The sequence below is a fragment of the Dermacentor albipictus genome, chromosome 1 (assembly GCF_038994185.2).
Source record: "Dermacentor albipictus isolate Rhodes 1998 colony chromosome 1, USDA_Dalb.pri_finalv2, whole genome shotgun sequence".
Lineage (NCBI taxonomy): Eukaryota > Metazoa > Arthropoda > Arachnida > Ixodida > Ixodidae > Dermacentor > Dermacentor albipictus.
In genome coordinates, this window is record NC_091821.1 from 40,620,663 (window position 1) to 40,645,423 (window position 24,761).

At 47.0% G+C, this 24,761-nt stretch overlaps 1 protein-coding gene and 2 long non-coding RNA genes across 11 annotated transcripts in view; 2 read left to right on the forward strand and 1 right to left on the reverse strand.

The window, feature by feature from the left end:
• Window positions 1-2,843, reverse strand: part of LOC139046687 (GRIP and coiled-coil domain-containing protein 2-like) — a 159,229-nt gene extending 156,386 nt beyond the window's left edge. For 6 of the 9 annotated variants that reach the window (XR_011515183.1, XR_011515182.1, XM_070540667.1 and 3 more), the window contains exons 1-3: window positions 2,693-2,840; window positions 2,351-2,408; window positions 2,222-2,233 (exon numbers count right to left, since the gene is read on the reverse strand). Coding sequence is in view for 7 of the 9 variants with exons in the window: in XM_070540667.1 (XP_070396768.1) it covers window positions 2,222-2,233; window positions 2,351-2,398 (60 nt within the window). In the remaining 2 variants the exon portion in view is untranslated. Of the gene's footprint in view, window positions 1-2,221; window positions 2,234-2,350; window positions 2,409-2,692 lie in introns of all 9 variants that reach the window. The other 3 variants (XM_070540652.1, XM_070540664.1, XM_070540663.1) reach the window with 3 other exon arrangements.
• LOC139061125 (uncharacterized) overlaps window positions 1-24,761 on the forward strand; it is a 401,615-nt gene that overhangs the window by 252,744 nt on the left and 124,110 nt on the right. The gene's annotated exons all lie outside the window — the stretch shown is intronic.
• Window positions 6,401-7,879, forward strand: LOC139054878 (uncharacterized). Its single transcript, XR_011511576.1, has 2 exons — window positions 6,401-6,506; window positions 6,571-7,879. It is a non-coding gene; the product is annotated as an uncharacterized lncRNA (long non-coding RNA).

Genomic DNA, 24,761 nt, shown 5'->3' on the forward strand with positions numbered 1-24,761 from the left:
TGGTGTCTTCTTATATGGCCAGTGCCTAAGCTACAAAATTGCTTCATTCAAACCTCCAGCCTACCTGTCCAGACAAATGTTGATTATATTATAAGATTTAAGTTTATAACTATGACACATAAAGGGTGCTGCTGAAAAACAAATTGACACACTAAAAACACAGGGATCAAGCTGTCTCTATACTACACAATTGCCCATTTTTCATACAACCAGGCTACAAGCAATCATGTCCCTACATTTTGAGCATGTTAAATTTAAAAGCATTGTTAGAGGGCCTAACATGTGCCCATACACATCTGCACAAACATGTTTCGCATGACAACAGAACAAATGGCAGGAAGGCTACATAAGCTCTGGCAAAAGTGTTTTTCAAGCTGCAACATAATTAAGTAGGTCAGTTAAGTTTGAATGTAAGCCCAAACTGAATGTTGGGAGTGGAAAGAAATGCCTACAAGGAGGGGCTGTTGCAAGCTTAAGCAGTCTGTTGACCCTTTTTGTATTTACCAACTAAGTTGCTTGGAGACTTGTAGTCTCGTGTACTAAGGGAAAGAAAGTGTGTGACACCTGCACACATATTTGTTCTGTTAATATTAGTTCCCTACTGAACATTCCCTGCAATGCAACTACCTACAGCAGAAGTCCACAGCAATAAAATATGTCATGTCCCTTTCAGGCATAGTGCCCACAATTTTGCAGGCCTAGGTAGTGAATCAAAAGCAAACGTAATAATGAAATCGATATTTAAAACATGTCACAGACATTTTGAAATACTGATTGCACCCTGTGCTACAAGTTTGAATAATAGCCGTTTAGTTTTTTAGGAGGACGAGTTGGAAGGTAGACAACTGAATGTCTTCTGTCAGTGTAAGTATATTGTCATGTAGCAGGTTCACTTTGTTTTTCGCAATGCCTTACATCAGGCATATTTTTAAAGTAGCTGGACAGGTTCTTTGTAAGTATGCTAGACATGAAATAGTTAATATTCTCATATCTGATGTTCTTGTAGAATGTTCTTGTGTGGATACCAAATTCTGTAAACTTGACTCCCTGAACAATGTAGAATTCTGAATCCATTCAGCAGCTGTATGCTTTTCATGATTCTGAAGGATGCAAGAACTGTGGTGTAAATGTTTTCAATCAACAGAATTGAGGCTTGAAGGGGATATGAAACTATGACTTTTCATAGAGCAAAGAATATTTACGATGAACACATCTGAAAGATGCATGGCAGTTTTCAACTGGCATTGCGCAGTGATGGGTACCACACACAGCGATGCCCTTCAAAAAGGCATCACACACGGTTGAGGGGAAAATGATGTCTCCACACATTACAGAAACATCAAGGGGAGGCAGATGTCATCACCACTTCCCCTTCAAATGCGTGGAGAAATGTCCAGGTGGGTACAAGATACTTTGGGATCTGCAAGCCCGTGCCAAACTATTTTTGCACCCTCTAATGAAGCAAGCACCTGGTGTCAAGTCATCGCACTGTGAATGCTCATTTTTTTGTGCCTGTCAATATGCTCACTTCTGGTCAACCTTCCGTCAATACTGCAACACATGAATAAGATTATGCTAGGAGTGCAGTGACCATTTCGGTTGTGATGTGCAACAATGCCCCGCACACACTGATGGCCGTCAGCAGACACTGCTTTCCAATCATATTCTTTTGCACTCATCGTGATTCCGACCATATGTTGGCAAGAGGTCAACGTATAAGCAGGTAGATGATCACAAAAGGTGCTTGCTACTTTAAGGGGAGCAAGAATGCAGTCTGGCACGTGCTTGCAGTTCTTGCAGTATTGTGTCCCCACTTCTACATGTCAGACCAGCACTAGGTACACATACCAGCAAGTAATGTCGTAAGGCAAATACATGATAGCACTGATTCGGGCAGAAACTGTAAATACAACACAAAGTACGCTGAAAATGTCAACCTAGGTCCAAGGAATGCTGACGTTAATGAAAAATAATTGAGCTGTAATAACGAAGTTTAGTGCTAAACGTGTCACGAAAAGATATTGCAAAACTTTCTGCACATAAAATTTTTCCTGAGATGTAATCTGTATAAGAAAGAGAGAAACGGGGCGGCGTAGGTGCGGCAATGCGAGCAGAACTCGCAGTGTATGTTTCTGCATACTTTGGTTCTTCAATTTCTCTGCGCAAATGAACAAGCAAATTAAAATTTTACCAACGGCGAAATCAAGGATAGCATACGTACTTTGGGGCTGTCCTATAAAAAAAAAGCAAACAAAATACATCCATTAATAATCAATCAACACATCAAAACAAAACGGTGAACATTGAGGCGTGATCCACGCGGAAAACGGCCGAGGATGCGACGGCTCACCGATATTCTGGTAGTCTTTTCTGTCTGTTGCTCCTGCGAACTTTCCATGTCTATCCATCTAAACGTAAAGAAGCAAGTACATAAGTGATGACGGCGTGGAACACCGCATGCGATATAAAATTATTGTTGGCAAGTGAAAATTTAGAATGCAAGTGCAATCATGCTTCCTTTAGAGTTCGGTTAATGAAAAATAATGCATAATTCTTTGATCGAAATATAGCTCTTAACCAAGCGCTCTAAAAACAAGAACATGGCCTATGGCATTTAGGTGACACCAGCGTAACCACGATCGAATCTCTTTTTTCTACGTGAAATTCGCATTATGAGGTACCAAATACGTACGTAAATGAAGAGTTCAAAATGACATAAAATACCAATTCCGAGATTCCAGCAGCACAGCTGACGTCTGGACGTTCTGAGCTGGACAAACAGGGTTGCAAACTGACCCGGCGGACCCGGCTAACCCGAGCACGCGAGCTTTCGCATGAGCGCGTGTCACGTTTACAAAAAAAGCAACCATTTCTTTTTCTGGGATTGTGCACTTTACAACAAGACGCTGGCTTTACATTAAATATTGTCACATTACATATTTTGCATACGAGTTTTTCTCTTAAAATTGTTGAAAAAAAAAATTGCGCTTAGTGCTGCTCTGTTCGTGATCAAATTCCCCAGAAAAAAACGCGTTTTGTGGTCCGTATTGTTCAATGTAGCTGATAGCTGATAAAATGCCTACACGGAGTGATTATTAGTTAATCTCAAAGGCTATGCTTCAAGTTACATCACACCCAAGTGAGTGCTTCCTGGGTTACAAAAGCCAATCTCGAAGGCAATGCTTTTGCAAGGTATACTAATATGAAACTCTATGATCTCAAAGTGATACAAAGTTTATGTAGCGTGTTGTACAGTATATAACATATTGCAGAAATAGACTTAGATATTACGCGATAATATTTGAGTATAGCTTTGTTTAACGCGCCACAAGCAAACGCCACTAGTCTCCGAAGCCTGTACTTCCCATCATTCCCATGCATCGCTACTAGATATTCCCATGTAGGTTGAGGCAACGCTAGGGTGGCAACGCTTAGAGTTACTGTATATGCTACCACAGGTAGCATATACAGGAACTCTAGCAACGCTCATGGCTCATGAGAACCCCTGCAGACACTAGCGCCACATTTCCCTCTAGGGTATTTATTCAGAAACTCTATGTTCCCATCCCATAGACGGTGGCGCCAGATTACCCTCTATAGGTGTTATAGTGAGAAACTCCATGCTCCGTTCCATGCATAGAGTTTCTAATATGAAACTCCATGGTTCCATGCTCCGTTCCAATGGGAACACTGTATAGCGACGCGGCAGGCATCTAGTAAAGCAGGCATTGCCTAGGTATATTCAACAATAGGTGGTATCCAAATCTACACTCCATAGGGTGTTTAATTAAATGCGGATCTTAAATGCTATGCTTTGGTTACTCATTGGTTACTTTTTCAAGGATATCATCAGAGAGCGCTGCGAGCAATTGGTGTGTTTAACGGGCTTAATTTACATATCTAGTGGGACATTTTCTGCATTATTAAAATAAAATGCTGTCAAAGCACAATCGCCATTTGCATAATATAGATAAAACAAACTCTTAGGGTAATTGTTGCCATAAATTTGGATTTGATTGCACCGCCTACTGTTTTGCAGTTCTAAGAAGTTATGCAACGAAACACTCATGAAAGAAACAGCCACACTCTACACTTTAAGAAGAGTTAACACCCTTTGGAAAAGAGTGTAAGAAAAGGAAATTTGCGTAGTTATGTGCGCAATCTTTTTTTTTTTTTTCAGTCGATGTATTTGCTCTTATGCTTTTGCGATTTCTATGTATAGTGTCCCTCTAACACATTGCTCCCATGTAAATGAGCCAGTGAGTTATCTGAATAAAAAAAATGCCGAAGTTAAGTTAATTAACTTTTCGTTACTCATTGATTTTACGTAGCTAAAGCAAATGAGTAGTTTGGAGCCCGTCCTGGACAATAAATTACTTTTCAAGTTACATAAAGCAGGAATAAATGACACTATTCTAAAATGGATTGAAGCCTACCTACACAATCGCAGGCAGGTTGTGCGTGTGGAAGAGTGCTTGTCCCCTGCGTTAGAAGTGCTTTCTGGTGTTCCCCAGGGGTCTGTTTTGGCCCCGTTGCTGTTCTTGGTTTACATTAACGACATTACAGAGATTGTCGAGTTCCCTGTGAAATTGAAGCTTTTTGCTAACGGCTGTTTAATTTATTCTACGGTAACACACATTCACGACCAAATCAGAATTAACCGGGTTCTTCATTCCCTTCACCTTTGGTGTGAAAAATGGGACATGGAAATCAATTACAACAAATCCACTTTTACACATGTTACTAACAAAAAAAGTGTGGCACCATTCTTTTATAATATTGCAAGCAACAAACTTAGAAATGTAGATATATTCAAGTATTTAGGGATCACAATTACACATAACTTAGACTGGCGTAAACATATCGATAACCTAGTGCTCGACAGCTTCACGAAAACTGTATTCACTGAAGAAAAAGCTGGAACATGCAACGAAAGATGCTAAATTAATTGCTTATAAAACTCTCATGCGTCCATCTTTAGAATACGCTTGCGTTGTCTGGAGCCCCCACCAAAAAGTCTTAATACACAAACTAGAAAGAATTCAGAGAATGGCTGCTCGTTTTATTGCTTCAAGGTATCGAGGACTGACTCGGTAACAACAATTCTGCGTTCGTGTGGGCTTGAGTTGCTGGAAACCCGAAGGAAGAAAGCCAGACTTAAGATTTTTTTTCAGATACTTCAAAGGGTTCTGAAGATAAAAAAGGAAACATATGTCCAGTTTCCTGCAAATCGTAGCGAGAGAATAAACCACACCCAAGTAACCACGGATATCCGTGGGACGTCCACCACAAGTCCCAACGTCCATCCATCCGGATATCCAACATGGACGTCCGTGGGACGTACAGGAGAAGTCCATATCCTGTTTGGATGTCCGAAGGACATCCCACCGGGATGTCCATGGGACATCCCATTTTGAACGTCCGCTGGCTGTCCATAAATAGGCATGCCCAGGATATACACTAGTGAGTTATATATAAACTAGCATAAATATATTGCCGGAAATTTTAGTTTTTTCATATTATATTTGTTTATTTTTGTTCTCTATCGGACACAGTTCATTCTTTTCTCAAAGCAAAATAAATATATTTCCAACTTGATATAAATTCTGCCCACTTTAACATCGCAATATTAAAATACGTTTTTTTTTTCTATCGGTGGGTCATACAAACAATTTGTAGTTTGCTTTAAAAAAATGCTTGTGGATGACTAGCAGAATATATAAGCGCCCATTTGAAGCCACTTATTCGACCTAGAGCCAAGCACTCAAGTTACCCCTCATTATGAAAAGTTCCTGATCATAGAGTTTTGGTCCTGACCTCTGAACATGTAACTTGGACTTAGGCTATGTAGGTTCAGGTTTTTCCTTGAAACAGGAAGTAAAACACGTTGTTGGGCTAGTTGGTGCATTGTATTAAGAACAAAACAGCAAAAAAAAAAGACGGACACAGGTAACATACACAAGACAGGCCTCTTCCAGCCTCTTTTCTGTCTTCTCGTATGTTTCCTGTGTGCGCCTGTTTTTGGCTGGTTTCTTAAAACAGGAAGTTGTCTGCAGTGTTCAATTGTGCATACAATAATATCATTATAGGTAACAAAAACAAATCTCAAAGGCTACGCTTTTGGTGGCTGCGTGCGTTGAAAGCGATTACGAAAGCTATAATGCGTCAGAGACGCCATGCATTGACAGTAATCTCAAAGGCTGTGTTTTTCTGGCGCCGACAGCTTAGCAGAAACTAAAAACTCGAAAATCAGATACCGAATATTCCCAGAATAAGTAAATATTTCACTGTGTAATAATAGAATATTTTAAAAACCTATTTATGTTTGCGTAGATGCACGTGGAAGTGTTAGGACCTTGGGAAAGCAGAACACTACACTCATCCAATCCAATCCAAGCTCTAGCCATCGTCGCCACGCCATTTTTCATTCTGCGATCGTTTTAAGGGCAGCGGAGCAGCGTTTGTCACCTTCCGTGCCTGCTGAAGTCTCCTACTCAGCTACCAAGGTATGACAGCTACATCGATTTCTTTTTTAATTCGTTTGGGTATTGACATGTGTTTTCTTCACAGGTGCCAGGATGCCTAGACTGCGGGAGAAGCCGCACGCGCGAAAACGAGCGTCGCTGGAAACAAAGACGATATTCGAGGACTTCGGATCTCGCACCGGCAGCCAGCAGTCAACAGCTCGATAATTCGCAAGTCTAGAACTGTGCAGTGGCGCGTATACCCCGCACGCATGCATTAACATGTGCGGTCGGGCTGTCCCTGCAAACATTGGTACGCCTTGTGATGCTGGTCGCTGCACCGAGGCGACATCGGAAGTTCAGGACGGTGGTTGTGAGACTACGCGCACTAAGGACAATGTGCCTTGCTTCCCTGATGGATATACTCTACATGACGCTTCGGATGGTTCACTTCGCTGTGAGAACGGAACAGGATCCCTTAGGAGAGGTGTACGCACAAGTCAATGCGGGTTTTCTGGTAAGCAGGGCCCCGGAGTCTACATTTGCTTTAGCTACCGCGGACTCTTCATCGGCGCCCTTTGATTCTCCTGGCAAACAGCTTCTCCTGGCTAATGCGCTCATGATCAGAGCTGTAGCCGTCAGTAGCGGCAAGATCGCCTGCTGATCTCTACGAAAATAAAAAGCTCCTTTTAAAAAATTGAAGAATATATTAGTTGTTTTTATCTACAAGTTTGTTTAATATCGTGAGAATATGGTCACTACGGCCACGGCGGGGACATTGTAAACGAGAGTACGCATTCGATGGCCAAGTGATTTTTAATAATTGTAAGAACGCACTACGCCACGAGAAAGAGCTATTGTTTAAAGAAAGTGAAGAATATATTGATTGTTCTTCACTAATAGTTCGTTTAGCCACGTCAGAATGTGGAGACATTGGGAACGAGAGTACGCATTTGACGGCAAGTTGACTTACGAGAACTCACTACGTCGCGAATAACATTTAAGCTGCAATACCATTAAGCATGTCCGTGTGGCACCCCGCGAATGACATTAAAGTTTAAGGCATTAGCCAGTTAATGTCATTTTTTGTGCCCGTGTCGCAGAGTGCTAGTGAAGTGATGTAGTCAAGATTAATTCCTTCTTGTCATTTCTGTTGCTTTCGCTACTTAATAATGCTAATTGATGTATTTTTGCTCTTTCTTTTTATTCCATGCTGCAAACTCAAATGTCAAAGCAGGGTGGGCAATAAGTATTTTTGTTCTGCTGTTCTCTACCTTGTGTTGTGCTATTGAAATTGCAAGTTTTCTTCTTTATCCGTGTATTTATTTGTTCTTTGAACAGTACGCATATATCTGCTTATTGGTCTTTTTATGTATATGTATAAGGTGACAATAAACGTTTAATTGCATGTGGAAGTTGGTGTAAGTTCATTTCTCGTTTATTTAAAACAAAAAAGCATTCAAGCATTAGACCAATGTAATATATATAATGGTCCGGTGCTTGAATGTGTCCCGGCCACTATTGTCGCTTCAAGGCATGTGTATATCTGGAATATCCCCGGGAAGACACACACACACACACACACACACACACACACACACACACACACACACACACACACACACACACACACACACACACACACACAAATATATATATATATATATATATATATATATATATATATATATATATATATATATATATATATATATATATATATATATATATATATATCCTGAACGTCCCCTGAATGTCCATGCTGGATGTCCGCGTCGGACGTACTACGGATGCCAAAGCGATTACCTTTGGATTTCCCAGGGACGTCCCTCGGACGTACGTCGGACATTCATGGATATCCAACGGACATCCCGAATATCCAGAAAGGACGTCCGTCGGACGTCGCCCGGATATCCGTGGTTACTTGGGCAGCAGAGCCGTCAAGCCACACGTGTTGATATTTTTCGTTATTCTTTTTTCCCGGAGGTGATTGAAATGTGGAATGCCTTACCTGATGTTGTTGTCGATCAGACGGACGTGCACAAATTTGAATGCTTGATTGATAATTTGTATCGTGAACACCCAACCTGATGCTATGAAATGTCAAATTTGCTTGTGTTGTACTATTTTCCCTCCCTGTAACAACCCTCAAGCGAGGGTTAAATTACTGCCAAACTAACAAGACGTGCATAAAAAATTTGTAGACTGCTATAAATAGCATTGAAATGGAATGTTTTCCGCGAGGCACAATTAGCGCGCTAATTTTGCCAGCTTAGAAAGAAAGCCTGTGAAAACATGCACTACCACGTGATTCCGCACCCACCGGCACAAGAAAGCTACGCTTTCTAGTGTAGATTATGTCTTCTTCTTCTTCTTTATTAATACCGTGCAGTATTAATAACAGTATTAATACTGGAGGTATTGCAAGGAATCGGGCGCGCCGCTCCGTGGCCCCCGAGATACTCGCGCGCCGGCGCGCGCAAATGGCGGACGACGTGGCTGGTCTGTGAATAGTAGATACGCTGGAAAATGTTTTTCTTTAGTTTTCGCGTAACAGAATTATGTTTTCTCGTATGGTCAAATTACAATGCGACGCTATCATGTCTGTAGGTTGTGCGTAAGTCGTACTTTACGATTTGTCTACGTATTTTAGCTTAAGAAATTGGATTAGTTCAGTAATTTCCTTGCGCCACATGGAGGGCCTGGGTATGGCCATGGGTGGTTCGAAACTTTATTGGCTGAAACGACGTCCGACACCACATTTTCTGCGATACGGGGCCCTTCACGCTATCGCGTTGAAAAGTAAAACGATCCACAGAAGGCTTGACGTACAGGGACTATATACACGGACGGACGGAAAAAACTTTAATGGAAAAACGGACCTGCGAGGTTGCCAGCCCGGGCTCAGGCCACCCGGGCATTGTGTGCGGTGAGGCATAGCCTTTCCACCGCTGCCCGGGCCCGCTGGATAGCCCATAATTGGTCGTGTAGTTCTGAGCTAGTCAGAGCGCTTAGCCATCGCTCCTCGAGAAGGTCCGGTTCTATCTTGTCCTCTACGTATACTGAACCGATCTGTGTGCACTTCCACAAGATGTGTGCCATGTCTGCGTGTTCGTGTTTGCAGAGCTTGCAGCTTGCGTCTGGATATTGTGTTGAATTTATTCTGTTTAAGTGTACTGGGTTTCGGAACGTTCTGGTTTGCAATCTTCTCCAATCTGTTTCTTGAGCTAGACCTGTCGAGTTGTTTGTGGGGTTGTGGGTGTGCTTCTCTTTGTTTCGTGTAGTGTGTCAGTATGTCGTGGTACGTGACCAGTCTGTCACTGTCGTCTTTTATCGCCTCTTCGTCGTCGTCGCCTCCTCCGTCTTCTCCATCGCCTCCGCCGCAGTCCTTCCCCCTTCCCCGGGGGTTGCGCGGTGTTGGGCCGTCACTGTCCGTGCCGCGGTGGGTTAGTGTTCGCGCGACTCGGCGGGCCTTCTCGTTGAGGTTGGGAGGGGCATTCATGGTAACTTCTCCCATATGTGCCGGGATCCATTTGAGGTATTTGGGTGTAATTGTGCCGTTCTTAAAGTCTTCTGCTCTGTGGTTCAGGATTTTGGCCGCCTCGGTGGAGACCCAGCCCTTTGTGAAATTCCTAATAGCCGTCTTCGAGTCGCTGATTATTGTTCGGTATTGTTGCCGACCGCTGATTATAGCCAATGCTATTGCCGTTTCTTCCGCTGCCTCCGACGATCTAGTCCTTACGGAGCCCGCAGTCACGGTCTTTCCTTTCGTGCATACGACCGCCATTGCGAAGAGGGAGTTACCTTTGGCAGCGCCGACACCACCATTGTCGTCCCTGTTTCGGGGGTACCGCGCGGCGTCTACGAAGAGCACCCCCTCCCGCGCGCCGTGATTTTTGAGAATCGTTTTCGTACGGCATTTTCTTCTCTCGACATTGTGCACGGGGTGCATGTTCTTCGGGATATTTTCCGTGTTAATTGCGGCTCGGACGTCTGGGTGAATCTGCATCTTGGGGCCGTTCATTCCGCGGTAGTTTATGCCGATCTTTTCCATGATTTCTCTGCCCGCCTTGGTTCCGGAGAGTCTTTCGAGTTGCGCTATTCTCTGTGCTTCTGCGATCTCCTCCAGCGTGTTATGCACCCCGAGTTGTAGTAACCTTTCGTTTCTTGTGTATTGGGGGAGACCCAGTGCTATTCTGTACGCTTTTCTAATGAGCGCGTCGATCCTGTCTTTCTCGGCCTTGTTCCAGTGGACGAATGCCGCCACGTACGCGACGTGGCTGATCGCTATATACAGCCCGTTTCTGAGCCTTCCCAGTCAATCATCGAAGAGTCAGCAAAGAACGTCCATATTTTTTTGTTTGTGTCTGTCCTGTCTGACGTAGAAGATTCGTCTACGCGAATGCGCGCAAAGTGCCTCGAGCGGCCAGTCGCGCAGAACTAGATACGGTACGCAATTATTAAAATGGCAAATTCCGAACCTTCTGAATTGTTATCCATCATTTTTAGATACAATGGAGAGTTCTCCCTCTTTGATTGCCTTCAGAAAACTAACTAAAATGTATTTCCTCCAACAGTTGTCATTTTGTTGTACATTTGTTTTGTTCTCTTCAATACAATTGTAGTCCACTGGCCTTAATAGTTATATGTCTTCTTGATGATGAATGTGTTGACGACTACTTCTGTCATTCTTCCTTATCTTGCTTTATCGTGTTTGAGACTCTGTATGTGCATTTTTTATTTGTATGTGTTTGATATTTTGCCGTGTGTTTTGAAGCATGTTGCGCTCATGTTGTGTGCTGCGCGTGCTGTCTGGTGTCAAAGGCCTAGTCAGGTGGCTTTTAGTGCTGCCTTTTGCCTTGGCACCAAGACAAACTGCTATTGAGCGTTGTTTTGTCAATAAACAAACAAACAAACAAACTTTGCGCGTATTCTCGGACTTTTTTCACGCTCGGACACACTTTAATGTAGCGTGTACTGAGCAACAGAAAGCTGTAGCGCGAGTTTTTCATGTTGCTCTACAATTTTCTCATTGACACATTTCATCTAGTTATAATATTCCAGAAGTTGAATAATTAAGTAAGACTAATTATGTAATTACATGGAATACAAAAATTATCTGAGTATCTCCAAGCGACGGCAAAGAACATTACCTTGTTTCTGTCAAGCTACGTGGCATTTGCATATCTTTAAAGTTTGGCTCAAGTTACGTGAAACACCTTGTACAGGGTGTTACAGCCAACCCTTTCAAATTTTTGTTTTCAAATTGTCTTTGGCAGATAGCACAATTCTAGTCTACGAGCTGGTCTACTCGGAGAGGCGGACATTACTAGCAAAAAATTGAAATGTATAATTCATTAATTAGGTAAAATTAACTAATTATGCCTTCAACTAATTACTTTATGGCAGATATTGTAATTTACAAATTATAGTGAGTTACACTGAAAGGCATAGCTAATTAAAAATAATTGTGTGCATGACACCATTTACGAGATATGCGCCGTCGAACTTGCGGTAAAAATCCGCTGTCGTCCCACTTACTTTCTCAACAAAACGTCATTTGGTGCACTTACTGAGCACAAAAGCAACTGGAAGGCCAGTGCACTTCGCCCAAAAGTTCGGGAATGAACATTTCGAAACTGGTGTCATCCTCAGAACTCGTTCCAAGTAGATCCGCCTTGCGAACTTCCCGGATAAAATTTGTAAATTGTAATATGTGCCATAAGGTAATTAGCTAAAAAGTTAAATATTACATTTTTGGTAATTAGTCGATTATGCATTTAAATCCCTTCTGCAAGTAATGTTCGGCTCTTCGAGTAGGTTAGCTGATGGACGAGAATCGTGCTATCTGCCTCAGGCAATTTTTTTTTTAAATTTTGAAAGTGTTCGCTGAAACAGCCGGTCATCGACGCAGTGGCTATGCTTATACAGCGAGGCAAGCAAACTCGCAGGATCGCTTCGCATACGCACGCTTTTCGAGTATACGGTACTTCATACTCAGCTATGTGAGAGTAATAAACCCCGGAAGGAGTTCATTTGGTGTCATCAAAGTGTCCTCAAAGTGTAGCATTGTATATAGTGGCTCCTTATTTGCGCATTTGCGAGCTAAACGTCCTTGCTTCTCTTCTTCCGTCAGACCTCTCTCCTATCCCATGGCTGTTCCGGCGCATGGCGCAGAAGCAACACTCACCTTCCTTGGCCGATGCTTGTTTGCAGTCCTCGCGAGAACAGGGGCAGCTGTGGCGAGTGGCGAGCGGCACCCGGTGTCCGATCACTGCGCCAACGAGGGCGCGCCTCCGCGCCAGGTGCACTCCAGGTGCGCGGTAGCTGCACGCGCTCGCGTGCACTAGCGGCGCCCCGAATGTGTGAAGAGGGCGGTGCTTCGGACTGTTGCGGATGGTGTGGCCATAGAGTTTCTCACTATGGAAGTGGCCTTCGGGCCCAGGGAACCCAGGACCCCCGAACTATTCTGTGGTCACGCGACTCACCTTAAATGAACCCTTATACATAGATAATGCAGATTGGCTATTTTCAAACCTCCTAAGTTAGCCTATCCCTTCATCACACTCCTCACAAAACCAAGAAATCTATTAAAACTTCTTTCTGGGTGAGTTGGTGCATACTTGACATAAAAATTGTAACAGTGCAAACACATGCAACCACAAAGTACCAAGGACGAGACACAAGCGCTGTCATCAAAGCAGCGCTTGTGTCTCGTCCTTGGTACTTTGTGGTTGCATGTGTTTGCGCTGTTACAATTTTTATGCCAAGAAATCTAGCTTAGTGACCGCGTGCACCGGCTGTCACTAGCGACCGCGTTGGCACGCCTCGACGACAGGCCACTTTCAGAACAGTGAGTCTTGGAATGCCGACATGAACTGTCGTCGCGCCGAAAGTCGGTCAAGGCTTTGTTGACCTTTTTACGAGGCAATTGCCTATTAGAAAGACTATAATGATCCCATTCCGTCCCTTTTCATTTTTTTACGCTTTTATTTTTGTCACTGCTTTTCTTTCCGTCTTTACTTCCCCTTTCCCTTCTCCTAGTGCAGGGTAGCAAACCGGATGTTTTAAGTCTGATTAACCTCCCTGCCTTTCTCTCATTTGCATCTCTCTCTCTCACTCTCTCTCGTTTTTATTTTAAATTTAGTTAAGGAACTACTGCATATGTCCTCATGATTTTTCAGTGTGATAGACATTTTTAGATCTAGTTTAGCATTGTAGCATTATTTTGCGGGATTTTTACGCCGATTGTTGATTTTTTTAAAGATGAACCAGAAGTTTTAAAATGGCCGCACGGGCCGAATTGCTGAGAGCTTCCTAATAATGCTTCGCATTACAAGAAAGAAAAACAAAAATCATGAGCCATTTCACTCTGTGAATATGGATGACCAGCGAAGCTGTGTAGCACACGACAAAGAGGTGACACATAATTCTGAACAAAGGTACGAACACATTTATTTTCTTGATCTGCGGTCATCGTGAGGAAAGGCACGCACACGCATTTATTTTTATACGTCCGCGTTAATTCGTGTTACACATTCGTTATATACATTCGTGTTTTCATTTCGCGATATTGGGGGCGAGGACTTATGTAGTCGCCATCTGCCGGAAGCGCGCCTCCCTTGCGTAGTATGAGGGATCACGCGGTGCGCTCCTCATAGGTTTCGCTTACGGCGCTCAATAAAAACACCACGCGGCAGCCCTCCTGGACATTTATGTAAGTACTCTCAGAACGAGGGTCGTTTTTGACTGTCGATATAGTAATCTTGGGCAAACTGAAAGCAGAGAATCGTTTACAGACGCTGTCTCTTTACCTAATACGTACAGTGAACGCCACTGCGCGCGGTCGCCACGATGGTGTCAGCCGAACCGGCTTCTTGCGTGAAAGGTAGGCAAACGCTGAGAGTAAACTATGTGAAGTATGTTCCTATAGTGGGCTGTCTGCATAAATAAATGGAGCATAACGGAATGAAGCCTAAATGCAGCGATCGCACGGATTCGCAGCGACCGACTGCGCGTCTGCATGCATGTCCGCGCACAATGTTTTGCTTTCGATGTGAGCGCGTTTTCACCCCGTTCCGTGAGCACCCCGTTCCGGGCCGCAGCATATGAGCATTTGACAGAACACTAGCAACCATTTGTTGCGTGGACGCTATCAGAACTGTTCAAAAATAATTTCGTTAGACTTTGACGCCTATATATGTGCCGTCGCGACGATTTAATCTTTTTTGACTTTTTGTCTTCTAAATTCTTGGACATTTCAATATTATTCCTCAAGTTGCATCGCACTGTATGTTTATCAGTCTTAATTTTCTCAGCGTGCGATTTCCCTCTGCTTCTTTTTCGTAATCCAGTGCATTAATTCACAACACAAACATGACCATATTATGCCATGCCTTTTTTTTTTAATGTGCCGGAAGAACACGACGACGACGAACGCGCGAGCAGTAGGAGCCATTGCTGCTGATGATAGTTTTTGCTCGCAGACATGAAGGCTTCACGGAACTCTAGCCATAAAAACTTCGCTGTAAAGCAGATCCTATGCACTGTAGGAATGGTATTTACAAGTTTACATGGATCATGACACTACTATCCTTACTTTAGCTGTCTACTAATTTTGTCATCGCAATAGACTTTCGTCGGGATCGTTCCTCCATTGATAGCGTCATTGACCTGACAACGTTTCTGCACAGGAGAAAAGCCGTCAGCGCATATCAGCTGCGCTCTTTCTCGACGTGAAAGGCGCGTGTGACAACGTTGCACATGACGCCGTCATCAACTCCCTAGAGACTATTAGAATTGGCAGCCGCATGCTTCGCTGGTTATCCGACTATATAACTCGCTGGTCGTTTTTTTTTTTTTGTACAAACAGAAGATGGCCTCACAGCTGAGTATTACACTTACTGCGGCGTGCCTCAAGGAGGAGTGTTGAGTTCCACGTTGTAAAACGTGACACTCATTGGACTATAGCTGAAGTTTTACCTAAAACAATCTACCTCTCGATATACGCAGATGACATCCGCCTTTGGACGTCTGCGGTAATTCGCATTCAGGTTCACGCGCGATGGCAGTGGGCAGCACCTTTGACATCAAAGTACCTTCAAACACAAGGCTTGACTGTATCGACCGATAAATCTGCATTGATTGCATTCACATGTAAACATATGACTCCATACCCAGCCTCCATTAATGGACACACTAGGCACGTACCCAAGCCCCCCCCCCCCCCCCCCCCCCCGCTCACGCCACCACTCCTCACAAATATGCCTAAAGCGCTGACAATTATCTATCTATTCGGCCGTCAACATTTCGGTGCCTTTTACAGACAAAGCTGTATATGACTAACCTTCCGTAGTTTTGTCGGCGTCCGTCAACAGAAAAAAAAATCATCATGTGGGCCGATCCTGGCGATAGGGCAGCAAAGGTCCAAGCTCAATGGCACATACCCCTGTGAGCTCGGGAACTTATAACGCGCCCTTCGAAATCTTCGGAATGGCCCTACGTATGGTGAGTGCTTAACGCCTGCTTCACCACCGCTGTGGGTCGGCGTAGCATTGCACTACCTTCGGGATGTACCCACATATGCGGAGCGCTAAACGCCTCCTTCACCTCCACCGAGGATGCATGGGCCCGGTGAGTGAGTGAGTGAAGTAACTTTATTTCAGTCCAGAGAAGACGCAGGGGAGACCCCGCGCCACCCGGCTAGTCCCACGTAGGGACCGCCAAGCCGAGCTTGACGGCCCGATCGCGGGCACTCTGGACGGCCAGGGTTTGGTCGTTGAGTTCGGGGCTGCCCAAGAGCGCAGCCCACCTGTCCTCGCTGAAGGAGGAGCCGATGGCTTCACACTCCCACAACACATGGTCCAATGTTGCCCTTAGTCCACAGGCAGGGCAGTCCGCACTGGGATATCTTTCGGGGTATATGGCATGAAAAACCGTGAGGTTAGGATACGCACGGGCTTGTAAACGTCGAAGGGTAACTGCCCGCGTCCTACATAAGGCGGGGTGTTGCACTACCTTCGGGCCGACCTGCGGTGGAGGTGAAGTAGTTTGTTTTTTGTTTGAGAGCTTTTACTGCCGTCAGCTCTCGCTGCTATCCCATCTTCACAGAGTGGAATGGTTGTCAATTTTTTCACTCTTTTTGGATGGCGGTAGTTATCGGCATCTCCTCGGGTGTGAAAGCCAGTTTTCTTATCGATTCGGTGAGATGCAAAACAGTGCCCATTATCAGACCCTGCAATAACCATTAAACCCATAAGCAATATGACTGTCACCTGTTACCTCGTCTGGATTCCCCTAATTGTACAGCACGTACCTTTCGGGCAAAATTGGCAACTGGAAACAATAGTTGCAAGGAGTTGAGAAATTAAGCGACGTACTAAGGGAAAGAGCCAAGGCAATAGCCAAACAGGAAGGAAAAGAGAAAATTAACGAATTTATCCGTTGTTTGTGAAAATGTCTATGGATCAGCACCTTTTTATTTAAAAAGGAAGTAGAGAAAATGTGGTTGGAAGTGGAAAATTCCGTGTGTTTTGAATGACGCTTCTACTGTTTTCAGTCGAGCCGTCTGACGTAGTCACTTCCCTGCTGTGCTATGTGGGTGTTTTGTAACCTTCCGCAATGGGAACTATTTCTAGAACCGCAGCGTCCTGCGCTCAACGCGGCTGTACGGAACTAGTGATCACGCATTGTTACCCAACTTCCCGAATAACAACACGAGTCGGTTTTGGCAATTAAATTGGCAGAGCAGTAAACGAGGGATCCAAAAGAACTGTGATTGTTTCGCAAACATATACGTATATAGTTCTTCCAGAGCTAATTCAAAAAACGCTAGTAGAAATATTTATTTTACATTTTCGCTTGCTTACTTGTTCTTTGCAGTGTTCTTCATGCGTTAGTAAGATCTTGATGAGGGCTAGTTGGTTCATACTTAGAACAGCGCTTGTCTGTGGTATTTGTTTCCTTGTGTCCTCGTCTTTTTCGCGCTGTTTCACCTCAGTTCTTCATGCGCTTCTGTCATGCGCGTGTCCTTTTGATGTAGTTCCAATTGTTTGCGAAGTAAAGGAGATGTGTATCTCACAGGCGTACCTGTGAGGTACCTCTTATTTCAATTCTCTTTTGCATGGTTACACGTCTTTATGTCGAGTGGTGGACATTATTCACAATGGTAGCCCCCCCCCCCCCCGAAATTAAGAGGCATACCCCCCTTCCCCTCCCCGCCCACGTCACCAATCCTCACACACATTCCTAAAGCGCCGCCAAATCAATGTTGATAGTTGACAGCTATTCGGAGGTCAACATTTTGCTGCCTTTTTCACTCCTTTTGGATGACGGTATTTATCGGCACCTCCTAGGGTGTGAAGGCCACTTTTCTCATCAATACGGTGCCCGCGCGATTAACTCGAGATGCATTCAGTCGTCACCATCTATTCAATGGTCACGCACATGGCTGTTGCTTCGTTAGTTCAACCTTCTTTGTTTAGACTGATTCAGGGACCAGGAAAGGGATTCGGTTCGTAGTCAGTTGGTCCGTATGCTTGAGGAACGAGTTGCAGCCGGAGCAAACGCCAGTTGAGTTTAACTTTTCGTTTTGCTTAATAATTTCCTCGAGTGGCCGCTCGCCGCAACGCTGGCAGATAGTCGGAACCATATAACCGCGATATGGGTTAAATAAAGTGCAAATTGAAATAATGCGAAACAACGTCCATCATCAAACCCTGCAATAACCCTGAAACCCGTAAGCAACATGACTGTCACCCGTTACCTTGTATGGTTTTTCCCAATTGTACCGCAGTTTTCGTGCAAAATTGGCAACTGGAAACAAGAGACGCAAGGAGTCGAGAAATTAAGCCAAGGCAACAGCCAAACAGGAAGAAAATCGAAAATGAACAAATATAACCATTGTTAATGAAAATATCTATGGATCAACATCTTTTTAATTAAAGGGGCCTTGAACCACTCTTTATCGTAGTGGAGAAAGACATCTGAAGTGAAGATAGGCTATTTCAGAACCACTTTGCCGCAAAAAGTACTTAAATGCGTTCAGCAGAAGCGGAGTTATCGGCAATAAAACACGGCCTCAGATGTGCTCCCCTTCCTCCTCCAATGCCTTGCACTGCGAAGGCTACGGCGGAGACATCACCATTGTGCGCAGTTCAAATTTCCGATGTGGTGCCTATGCCGCGCTAAACGTAAGCCAAACGCGGCTGTCCTCAGAGAGCCGCAGTGCGCTTAGCCACTGGACTCGTGCCGGCACCTCGCGGCGGCCGCGGTGTAGCCGAGCGCAGCGACCAATAGCAGCCGCGTATTGGAGTGTGCTCTATGACGAAATAAAGCACACTGAAGAGAGCGAGGATCATGGGGTTTTTGAAACGAGAGCGTTTCAGAGAAAGGAGTCTTCGCGCTCCGCTTGCGAACTCCACGGACCGCGTACTACAGGAGAACTTGGCTGAGATGTTCACAACACCGTATGCTACAGGCGGACTATGTTATTTCACCAAGCCCATCTAGATTCGGACGACGTCCTCTGAGATCGCAGAGCGGGCTGCAATAGCGATGGCCTTATTGGACGACAAGAGGACACCAATCTACAGTAACTCGATATCAGCTGTTAGGACATTTGCCAAAGGAACCATATCCGAGCTGGTCCTAGGGATACTGGAAGCAAGGAGATCAAGCCACACACATTGATCTGGTTTCCAGCCCACATGGGACAGATCGAGGGTGCCCCGCCCAATCTCAATGAGTCGGCACACGGAGCTGCGCGAGGGATCATCAACCGCGTAGCTACCGGGCAGCGTGACGCCGGGGATACTGACAATCCGGACTCTCCTTCTTCGTACACCGGAATTACTAAGCACTTATACTTGGCTCGGAGGATCTACCGCCTCCCATATTACAAACTCAATAGACCTCAGGCTTTGACACTAAAGCTTCTACAGAAGGGGGCATACCCAAACCCCCTACTTCACAAGATGTACCCGAAATTCAGACAACAAATGTATGTGCACTTTGCAATGACTTAGCGAACTTACCTCACATGCTCTGGCGATGTCCCGCGTTTCACAGCGATGAAAGCAACACTTCTTCACACTGGGATGCGGACCTACACAGCCCCAACCTCGAAGACCAGTCATGGGCTGTCCAACGGGCCCGCGATGCGGCGGAGAGGGTCGGCCTCTCTGTCCCGATGTGGGAGCGCCCCAAAGGACCGTAATACAGTTTTCTGTGAAGCTAAGTGAAGCCGGAAGCTGGCGTTGCTCATGGCGTTGCTCCGCCTATCGGGCCAGCTCTCCTCTCTTGTTTACATTTCTCGCGAAACCACGCCGCGCTGCGCGTAACCGGGCTGCTCGGACGCTCCGCAGCAATACCAAACAATCGCGATGTCTCATTGCATTACCGTTGCCGAAGTCATGTTAAAAGAAGTTCATAATGAACTTCGCAAATTGGGCCGCGAGGTCGAATCGGCTGCTTTTACCGCCTTTTATGAAAATAAACATGCCTTATAAAGCCAGCCAACTGAAGCGTTCCCATCAACCGCAGGTACAGGCAGCTGCCCAGTTATCGCGTGTTTCTTTTGAAAAAAGGTCACCGTTATCGCTGCCTTCTACTTGCTTTTCTCTGCTTGGGCTATAGGTCTTGCGAGTTGGACGTCTGGCGATACGAAAAAAAAAAATGTACGCATTCTCACTGCACTGCAAGAACGCACTGGAGACACGTACGACACACCGACCCATTTGCGATCCATTTGGAGCTTATGAGCACGAACACATTCTCGCTTGAGGAATCGTCGTGCTTTATTCAACAAACTTCGGGTGGCTGCGCGCGCATCACTGCGACAGCGTGCCGGCGAGGAGGCAGAATGTCATTTCTCACTCCCCGTTTAGATTCATTGACTGCGGCCTGAGGTGTCTTCTTACCACGGTAAGTGAAGCATGACGGAACCAAAGTTTTGCGATAGCAGGCGCACGGTGTAACAGTACTCGCGTAGAACCGGCCTACATGCGACCATATGGACCAGCCGTTTGATGTGTTCGCAGACGTAGGTTCTGTGGAGCCTTGCCGACTCTTGCAGCGCAACCGCACACCTTCACTTCCCTCCGCTTCTCGCGCGCACAGATGAGATACGCCTGCGTTACGGAAGATTCGTTCCTTTAGTCAAAGCAGCCGATTCTTTCCCATCTTGTAGGATGAAGCGTCGGCTTGCAGGCGCACGGTGCCGAGGGCAGCAAAATGCACATATTCTGCGTAACGTATACGCTCTATCAGCACGTGTACTGAGGTACACCTGTGCGGGTGTGCATGAACTTCGAACACGCTCTGCTTAAAAGACTTCGTGCTGTCGCGATTACATGTGTTTTTAATATGCAAAAAAGCAAGTTGTTATCTGAACACGAACTATGCATTCATAACGTACGTTCTACGTGCCACAAATGCACTATATGCGCTCTCAAATGCAGGAATCATTAACCTGCAAGTCGTTCATTCTTAAACGCATCGGTTTCGGCCTGCGATAGCACGTTAGCATGATTCCGCCAAAGAGGGCAAAATTTCCCGTGGATATTGCTTCGTCCGTTGGCATTGCCGTGGCGCGGTACATAGCGCACAGCGTTGCATGCGCGTTCATTTCACGAACTTTAGTTCCTCCTGTCCCACCTGACCACAGCAACATCCGGTAGAGCACGGTCCAGATAACGCAGCGCAACAAAACACGCAGACCAACGCAATCCTGCCCGCACGGCGCCTTTGCCACGGTACGAAACCTACGGAGCAACACGTGTGAGCCCACAAAACCATAACAAAGCCGCCATTGTAGCCCGAAAAGAGTGGCCGCTACAGCAAAGAAAAAAGACATCAAGAAAAAGGAGAACCTACTACGTCATTTCCTCCACACTTTACTCCTAGCGCGCGGAGGGGGTAGGGCCACTCCTCAGTTTCCTTCCTCCGTGACCAAGCCCGAGGGGTGGTTCAGGGCCCCTTTAAAAATGAAGCAGAGAAAACGCTGCCGGAAGTGGAGAACATTTCTGTGTATGTTGAATGACACTTCTACAGTTATCAGTCGAGCGGCCTGAAATAGCCACTTCTCTGCTGTACTTATCTTTTTTTCTAACCTTCCGCGGTAAGCGCAGTACGTCTAGCACCGCAGCGTCCTGCGTTCTATACGCGGTTGTACGGGACTGGCGGCCACGCATCATTACGCAACTTCCCAAATAACAATACGAGTCGGTTTTGGCACTTCACTTGGGAGAGCAGTAAACGAGGGATCCAAAAGAACTGTGATTGTGTAGCAAGCATGTGACGCCCCCTCGGGCATATTCTTGGCTCGCCCGCCAGGCTAGGTGGCCTGCTAAGCTGGGCAGGCAACATTGGTCACCGCACTGCAATAAACACCGACGAGCACAGTTGCTCGGCGGTCAGTCATTGTTCAGCACCTCCACGCTGCGGAGCGTTCGTCTAACGGAGGGTGCCTCGAGCCCTCCCTTGTTCACGAACCCGGGTGGATCGTGACACTGGCGACGAAGATGGGATACTCGTGACACTGGCGACGAGTACCCACGGATCGTGCCACGCCGCCGCGAGAGGCGAAACACCGCCCCCTGTTGCTGCCGCCATGCCGCTGTACGGAAGGCTCGAGCCGTTCGAGGGAGATGGGTCCGCCTGGCAAATTTACGAGGAGCAAGTCCACGTGTTCTTCCGGGCAAACGACACACCCGAGGCCAAACAGTGGGTCATTTTCCTGGCCAGCTGCTAAACCCGCCTCTTCAGCCTCTTGCTCGACCTTTTCAAGCCAGCCACGCCGCACGTTAAGACGCTGGGTGAGCTGCTCGCCACACTGCGCTCGCATTTAAACCCAGCACTGTCCACACCAATGGAGCGTTTCCACTTCAACAACCCGAGCCGCCGGGAAGGAGATACCCTCGGGCAGCGCTACGAGGGTTAGCGAGTGCCCGCGTTTTCGGGGACCAGCTGGACTCGCTGCTCTGGGACCGTCTCGTCTGCGGCATCAACAACCCCGCCATGCAGCCGCGACTCCTGGAGCTTCCCGACCCCTCGCTGGACGACGCCGTGAAGGCAGCGCTGGCAATGGAAGCTGCCGCCAAGGACGCCGGCGAGATTTCCCGTGCGACTGGCTTAACCTCGACGGAAGCGGTGGTCAACGAGTTGGTGATAAAGGGCAGTACCTGCGGTCGCTGTGGTGGTGCCCACTTCTCCTCACAGTGCCAGTTCTTTCAAGCACAATGCTTTACGTGCGGGAAAACTGGGTACCTGGCACGTGTATGCCGAAGGGGGAGGACGGACAGCAAACAGCAGCAGCAGCCTGATTCAAGCCCATGTACCACACAAGCCCGCGGCCAGGGTAGCCGTCGCAAGGGTATGCGGCAGGGGCGTGCGGCAGCAGGCTCAAGTTCTTCCACGGCCAGGCTCCACGTCGTGGCCGAGAATCCGCCGATTTTCGACATGTGGCACACAGGCTTTGTACCGTCGTCTGTGCCGCCGTACATGCTGACCGTCGAAATCTGCGGGCACCCCATTTCCATGGAGCTGGACACAGGCGTCAACGTGTCGGTAATGGCCGGGAAACTCTTCAAGCGTACTTTCCCCGGCGTGTCCGTCGAGGCTTCGGGCGTGATGCTGCGCAGCTACTCCGGGCAACTCTCCCAGGTCCAGGGTCAGGCACAGGTCAGCGTTCGCTTTGGCGACAGGAAGGCAACCCTTCCCCCTTACTTAACGAAGGGGTCGTCGCCGACGCTGCTGGGCTGAAACTGGATTCATGCACTGGGCGTTTGTCTGCCAGAGTACCAGGAAGCCAGCGTGCATGTGGTGAAAGACGTCCCTAACCTTCTGACCGAGTTCAAGTCCCTCTTCCAACCAGGGGTGGGCTCATTTGCCGGCACGACAGCTAGCATCTATGTACCTGAGAGAGCCCGGCCACGTTTTTTCTAGCCTCCCCCACTGCCGTTCGCCCTGAAGGGACGGGCTCACCCAGGAGCTGCAACGGTTACAGCGAGAGAGCATGCTGGTACGTGTCAAGACATCTGAATGGGGCGCTTCCATGTGTACCAGTCCTCAAGCGAGACGGCAGTGTCAGGATCTGCGGGGATCTCAAGGTTACCATCAACCCCGTCGCTACCATCGAGAAGTACCCGCTGCCCCGGATTGAAGATCTCTGGTCAGCACTGTCCGGTGGACAGAAGTTTACCAAGCTCGACCTAGAGATGCTTACCAGCAGCAGGTGCTCCAGGATGCCTCCAGGAAGTATGTCACAATATGGACAACTTTGGGGCTCTTTCAGTATACGCGCTTACCGTTTGGCGTGGCCTCGGTCCCAGCCATATTCCAAAGGGAAATGCACAACCTCTTCACGGGCATGAGGCACGTGGCGGTGCACTTGGACGACATCCTGGTTACTGGCAGCGACGACGGAGACCACCTGCAGAACCTGCACAGCGTCCTGGCACGACTGCAGGACGCCGGCCTCAAGCTCAAGCTGGAAAAGTGCGTTTGTCTAGCCTCCAGCGTTGAGTACTTGGGACATTTCATTTCTCAGGCAGGCCTAGCCCCGGCTCCCCACAAAGTTGATGCTGTGCTCAAGGCACCTACGCCCCAGAACAAGGAGCTTCAGAGCTACCGCGGCCTCATCAACTTCTACAGGAGTTTTCTGCAGAACCTGTCGGAGCATCTACAGCAGCTCCATCTTCTGCTTCGAGATGGTCAGCAATGGGTCTGGAAGAAGGAGCAGGACTGGGTCTTCCAGCGCAGCAAGGAGCTAATCACCAAGGCTGCAGTGCTGGTGCACTTTGATCGTGCTAAGCCTGTCGTCCTTACCGTAGATGCGTCGCCGTACGGTGTGGGAGCCGTCATGGCACACCGGGACGAAGATGGCCAGGAACGCTCTGTCTCGTTTGCTTCTTGACGGCTTCAAGCTGCAGAGCAACGTTACAGCCAGCTGGACAAGGAAGGTTTGGCCCTGATGTTCGGTGTCGAACGCTTCCACCAGTCACCCGTGGGGCCGGAAGTTCGAGGCGGTCACGGACCACAAGCCGCTGTTCGGGCTGCTGGGACCTGACAAGGCAGTTCCTGTGCAGGCATCACCTCGCGTGGTACGCTGGGCCTTCAGGCTGGCAGCTTAGTTACTAGCTGGTTTACCGTCCGGGAAAGGACCTGGGACTTGCTGATGGCCTGAGCCGCCTGCCCCTGCCAGAGGTGCCTGATGCTGTTCCAGAATCTGCTCAAGTGTTCATGCTGGAGCACGCGTACCCGGAGGTGCTCTCCAGATCTGTGGTATCTCAAGCGACC